Consider the following 6,000-nt stretch of genomic DNA (forward strand, 5'->3'; position numbering starts at 1 on the left):
ATCCTCTATTATGTAATACATTTTTATATTATATATATATATTTTTTTTCTTTCTTTTTTTAATCTAGGTATATATAGATTCTTATTTAAGTTCATTAACATTATAAGTAGAATAATACTTTTATGAATTTGTGACAAAATCTAATGCTATTTTTTATGATCGTTATTTCAATATTATATGCAGTAGGTATGTACATGCATGTGTGTATATTTAAATTTCACTTCTCTTTTATTCTCTACTGTTTATATAAATAGACAAGGTATATATAGATTCTTATTTAAGTTCATTAACATTATAAGTAGAATAATACTTGTATGAATTTGTGACAAAATCTAATGCTATTTTTTATGATCGTTATTTCAATATTATATGCAGTAGGTATGTACATGCATGTGTGTATATTTAAATTTCACTTCTCTCTTATTCTCTACTGTTTATATAAATAGACAAGTTTTGGTTGTCACTCATGGAATATTTCTTAAATATATTAAAATTACAGTATAAATAGATAAATTTTAAAAATTTGCCCCTATTTTTAATCGTTTTTACATTACCTGCATAGAAACATATTTATAAAGTTATTATGACATGTTATTTTTCACTTGTATAAATAAATATTAAAGTTTTATTTTTTTTATTAAAATTAATTTTTTGTTTATTATGCTAATTTATTTTATTATAGAAAATCATTAACTTATATATTCAATTAGTATTTCTCACTTTTTCATTCGCCTAGGAGATAATATTAAATTTTATAAGAAATTTGTTACATAAATTAAGAAAATGAAAAATATCATGATTTTAAAGAAGTTAAAAAGACAAAAGTTGATAATGTAAGGGTAAAATAGGCATTTAAAAAAGTCAATTAGGATAAAGGAGAGAAAATATCTATTATTCAAAGTTGAGGGAAGAGTTTAATTACTAAAGCATAGTTGGGGGTGTAAATAATTTTCACCCAATACTAAATGCATAAACATCTACCTGCTGTAAGCCAATGAAGCTTGCATAAAGTACATTACATATGCATAAAAGTGGGATCTTTTCCTCAGATCCATCATCAACACCTAATTTTATTAATTTTAAAATTAAACTCATATTTCAAGTTTTACCCTATATACAATATTTCATTTTTAGAACAAAGAATCAAACGTCCGATAAAAATAATCTTTGCTATAATCTCGCATTTCTAATCCTGCATATGATTCATATATTTTTTTAATCCCAATGTGCATATACCTTGTTTTATAATTAACCACAGAACTCCTTACTAATATTAATAATCCTTGACACTGAAAAGTTTTATCATTCAACTTAATGTGAAACCTATCCAATTGGTGACACCCTTATAAAACCTTAATATGTACTAAATAATTTTTCAAAATATTTTTGTTCATAAGAATCACCCATGTAATTAAAAAAGAATTGTCCTTGAAAATTGTGTTTCCATCTTGTAAATTGATTCTTTCTACCATTTAAATTTAAAAATTTCAATGTTAAATCATTTAGTAGATGGAGTTCAACAAGACTACCGTAAAGTGAATATTTACACAACTGCATAATATACATATAGAGAGAATAATTTAATATCAGCATTGAACCGTATATAATTCGGCTACTTTTATAAATGAACCAGTTACTATAAAAACTAGATAACTTCACAAATTCAAGCTTTATGGTAAGAATTTTAAAACTTTGCTAATCTAGCAATCAACATAAATAGACTAACATTAGATTGAACATTAAATAAAAGGTAACATTTGCATTTGGAAAATAATTTATTAATTTTCTTTGTTTGTTGGATGTTCTTCTCTATATAAACACAGTAATAAAAATCAACAAAATAGAGAAGAAAACGGATAAAGATAAACAAAGAAAAAAAAAGAAAAGGGAATTATGAAGCAAGAAACAGTTGTGCTCATTGTTGGAGCTGGCCCTGCTGGCATAGCTACTTCTGCTTGTCTAAATCTGAAAAATATTCCTAATATAATTTTAGAAAAAGATGACTCTTTTGCTTCTTTATGGAGAAAAAGGTCTTATGATAGGTTGAAACTTCACTTAGCAAATCAATTTTGTGAACTTCCTTACATGTCATTTCCTCCAAATTCACCTACTTTTGTGTCCAAAACTGGTTTTATTGAATACTTAGATAATTATGTTTCAAATTTTAATGTTCATCCCTTGTATCAACGTACTGTCGAGTCTGCATTTTTGGATAATGTTGATTGTAAATGGCATGTTAAGGCGATGAACATCGAAAAAAATATCGTTGAGAATTATGTTGCTAGCTTTCTTGTTGTTGCAACTGGAGAAAATAGTGAAGGTTTTGTTCCAAAAATTGAAGGGTTAGATGAGTTTGATGGAAGGATCATGCATTCAAGTGAGTACGGAAATGGCAAAAGTTTTGAGGAGAAAGATGTTTTAGTAGTTGGTTGTGGAAATTCTGGTATGGAAATTGCCTATGATTTGTCCAATTGGGGTGCTCGGGCCTTCATTGTTGTTCGTAGCCCCGTAAGTTCTCTAACTATTTCCTTCCTCGATCTTTTTATCTGTCCGTTTAGTCAAAATAATTGATACATACTTCCTGTTTCATTATATGCATACCTATTTTACTAGATATGAAGTTTAAAAATGAAAAGAAGTTTTTATATTTGTGGTTTTGTACATTTACTCGGCTATAAAATTATGTCATTTAAGGATGAAATGAGAAGTTTAATTAAAGATAATTTTCTATATTTGGAAGCAACTTAACTTTAATTCCTATTCACCCTTAATAACATGATTTTATAGCCACATGAATGTTATGTCATGTTTAAGACTATAAGATCCAAAAGTTTTTCTTTCTCTTTTAAACTTCGTAAAAGTCAAATATAAAAATTTGTCGTTCTTTCGTAAACTTTCCAGACATAGAAAGATTTCATTATTTTCAGCACGGACTAATAAAAATAGTGACATAAAATTTCATCGTGTTTCATTTTTCTTTGTATATAGGTACACGTTCTCACCAAGGAAATGATCCAAATGGGAATGTTTCTATTGAAATACATTCCTTGTAATGTTGTCGACCAAATGGTGACGTTGTTAAGTAGATTAACATATGGTGATCTTTCTGTCTTTGGGCTAACTAGGCCTAACAAGGGTCCCTTTTATCTTAAGAAAGCTACTGGTAAATCGCCTGTTATTGATGTTGGAACATTGAACAAAATCAAACAAGAAGAAATCAAGGTACATGGAACAATTTTTTTCACTCCAATTATTAATATAATTATTTTCCGCCAACTATTTCGTGATTTTTACGTCTGGTCTCATTTTGGTCTTCAGGTTTTACCTTCGATCAGGAAAATAGAAGAAAATTATGTTAAATTTACTAATGGTAAGAGAACACAATTTGATGCGTTGGTTTTTGCTACGGGGTACAAAAGCACAGTTACAAAATGGCTCAAGGTATTTGATAAATATAAAGCAATTTTGCAATTTTCATTTATAGTTCAAATTAAGATAGTAACAACCTAACCCTTAATTTTAAATTTTAACACCCCATTTTAAAATTGAAGACTTGTACCAGTTAATATAACCATTTTGTCCTAAAACAGGGCGTTAAAACAAAAACTAAAGATAGAATTGTTACATAAGTCTAGCCAATCTTCTTATTTTTTTTTTTTGTGATTAATTCCATGTTAAAGATTGAAAACTAAAATATTTATTTTAAAAAAAAACTTGAAAAATGTATTTTGCAAATTTAACTGTGTTATGAAATGCTTTATGTAGGATGATGGTTTGCTATTCAATGAAAATGGGAAGCCAAAAAAGGGAAGTCCTTGTCACTGGAAAGGGGAGAAACGTATTTATTGCGTTGGATTTGCAAGTGCTGGTTTATTTGGAATTTCATCTGATGCTAAGAATGTAGCTGAAGATATCAATAGGATTTTGATGCACATTTGATCCCTCCATAATTTAAGTAGATGTTTCTAGTGCAAGTTTTAAAGTATGCGGAACGTCTTTGTAAGGAGCAATTTCAATTTTAGTGGATCATATACGAGGCGTGAATCCAATTAGTGGGACCGGTCAATTTTCAATATCAAATGTATTTAGAAAAAATATCTATTAATTTTACTATGTTTCCTGCCTCTCTTTATACGATTGGAAAATCATGATGAAGTTGTAGCAAGTTCATAGAGTAGAATTCTCTACTCTTATCTTTTATTTACAAATATTATACAAGAAATATTGGCTTATTCTAGCTTTACAGTCTTTTCTCCATCCACAATTCTGCACTCTTGGTTGTTTGTTGATGGAATAAGCGACTATAATCTCGAAACAAAAATAAATAATAAAATATTCTTTGTGTCTTTCTCTAAAAAAAAAATCAAAGTTTTAAAGAAAGATAACGTCAAAATTGAAAATAAACCAAATTTATCAGTTTAAATCAAATGCATTATATATATATATATATATATATATATATATATATATATATATATATATATATATATATATGTTATAAAATTAGAGCAATATAAGACAAGAAATATAGACAAAGAAGTAAAGAGGAGAAGAAGACTTTCTTTCTTATTTCATGTATCTAATCCATGAGCCAAAAATGCTCTATTTATAGCTATAAAGTACATCGTCAGAGGCAAGAATGAAGTTACATAATAAATAGATACATATGAATTCAAGTAATTCATGTATGTGATGTGTAAGAATTAAATGGACAGACACTTTAGTTCAGTGTATTCATAACACTCCCCCTCGGATGTCCATAGATAGTGCGCCTCGTTGAAACCTAACTAGGAAAAGCCCAGTGGGAAAAAATCTTTAGTGAAGGAAAAAGAGTACACACATCTTGTAATACGCATTGAGTACTGCCTCATTAAAAACCTTACCAGGAAAACCCAATGGGTCAAACCATGATTAAGAGAAAAAGAGTACGTCGCGTATTTACTCCCCCTGACTAAGACCAAAATTCAGATGCCGGAGTCTTCGCATTCCAACCTTGAATATCATCTTCTCAAGAGTTGAAGTTGGCAAATATTTGATGAACAAATCTACAGGATTGTCACTTGAACGGATTTGTTACACATCAATATCACCATTCTTCTGAAGATCATGTGTGAAAAATAACTTTGGTGAAATGTGCTTCATTCTATCTCCTTTTATGAAGCTTCCCTTTAATTGAGCTATGCATGCAACATTGCCTTCATATAATACTGTGGGTATTTTTATATCACACTTCAAGCCACATCTTTCTCTAATGAAATGTATCATTGATCTCAACCACACACATTCTCTACTTGCTTCATGAATAACGATTATCTCAGCATGATTCGAAAAAGTAGTAACAATGGACTACTTTGTAGATCGCCATGATATAGCAATACCTCCGTATGTAAACAAATAGCCTATTTGACATCGAGCTTTATGTGGATTAGATAAATAACCTCCATATGCATAACCAACAAGATCTGTACTACCATTGTTAGCATAAAACAGACCCATATCAATAGTCCTCTTTTAGATATCACAGTATATGCTTAATTCCTTTCCAATGTCTCCGTGTAGAGGAAGAGCTATATCTTGCTATCATATTAACAGAGAATGCTATGTCACGTCTTGTAGCATTAGAAAGATACATAAGTGCATCAATGGCACTAAGATATGGTACTTCAGGACCAAGAAGCTCTTCATTTTCTTCTTGAGGTCGGAACGGATCATTACTCACTTCAAGTGAGCAAAAAACCATTGGAGTACTTAAAGGATGCGCATTGTCCATGTAAAATCGTTTTAAAACTTTTTCGGTATAGGCAGATTGATGGATAAAGATCTCATTTGCTAAATGCTCTATTTGCAGAACAAGACGAAGTTTTGTCTTTCCACGATCTTTCATTTCAAATTCTTCCTTTAAATATTCAATTGCCTTTTGGAGCTCTTCTGGAGTTCCAATGAGATATTTGTCATCAACATAAATAGCAAAATAACAAGTATAACAAACTCTGATTTTG

The 6,000-nt window shown here is 29.3% G+C and overlaps 1 protein-coding gene across 1 annotated transcript; it reads left to right on the forward strand.

The window, feature by feature from the left end:
• Positions 1-1,881: 1,881 nt before the first annotated feature.
• LOC132622272 (probable indole-3-pyruvate monooxygenase YUCCA11) lies at positions 1,882-4,037 on the forward strand. The gene is made up of 4 exons (XM_060336853.1): positions 1,882-2,509; positions 2,990-3,223; positions 3,320-3,442; positions 3,767-4,037. The coding sequence occupies exons 1-4, from the start codon at positions 1,895-1,897 to the stop codon at positions 3,938-3,940; spliced, it is 1,146 nt and encodes a 381-aa protein (XP_060192836.1). The 5' UTR covers positions 1,882-1,894; the 3' UTR covers positions 3,941-4,037.
• The last annotated feature ends 1,963 nt before the right edge of the window (positions 4,038-6,000 follow it).

The sequence above is a fragment of the Lycium barbarum genome, chromosome 2 (genome assembly GCF_019175385.1).
Source record: "Lycium barbarum isolate Lr01 chromosome 2, ASM1917538v2, whole genome shotgun sequence".
Taxonomy (NCBI): domain Eukaryota; kingdom Viridiplantae; phylum Streptophyta; class Magnoliopsida; order Solanales; family Solanaceae; genus Lycium; species Lycium barbarum.

Coding starts and splice junctions, on each gene's coding strand:
- LOC132622272 (XM_060336853.1), top strand. CDS start 1,895: ATGAAGCAAGAAACAGTTGTGCTCATTGTTGGAGCTGGCCCTGCTGGC. Junction 3,224..3,319: donor TCAAACAAGAAGAAATCAAG/GTACATGGAACA, acceptor TTTGGTCTTCAG/GTTTTACCTTCGATCAGGAA. Junction 3,443..3,766: donor CAGTTACAAAATGGCTCAAG/GTATTTGATAAA, acceptor TGCTTTATGTAG/GATGATGGTTTGCTATTCAA.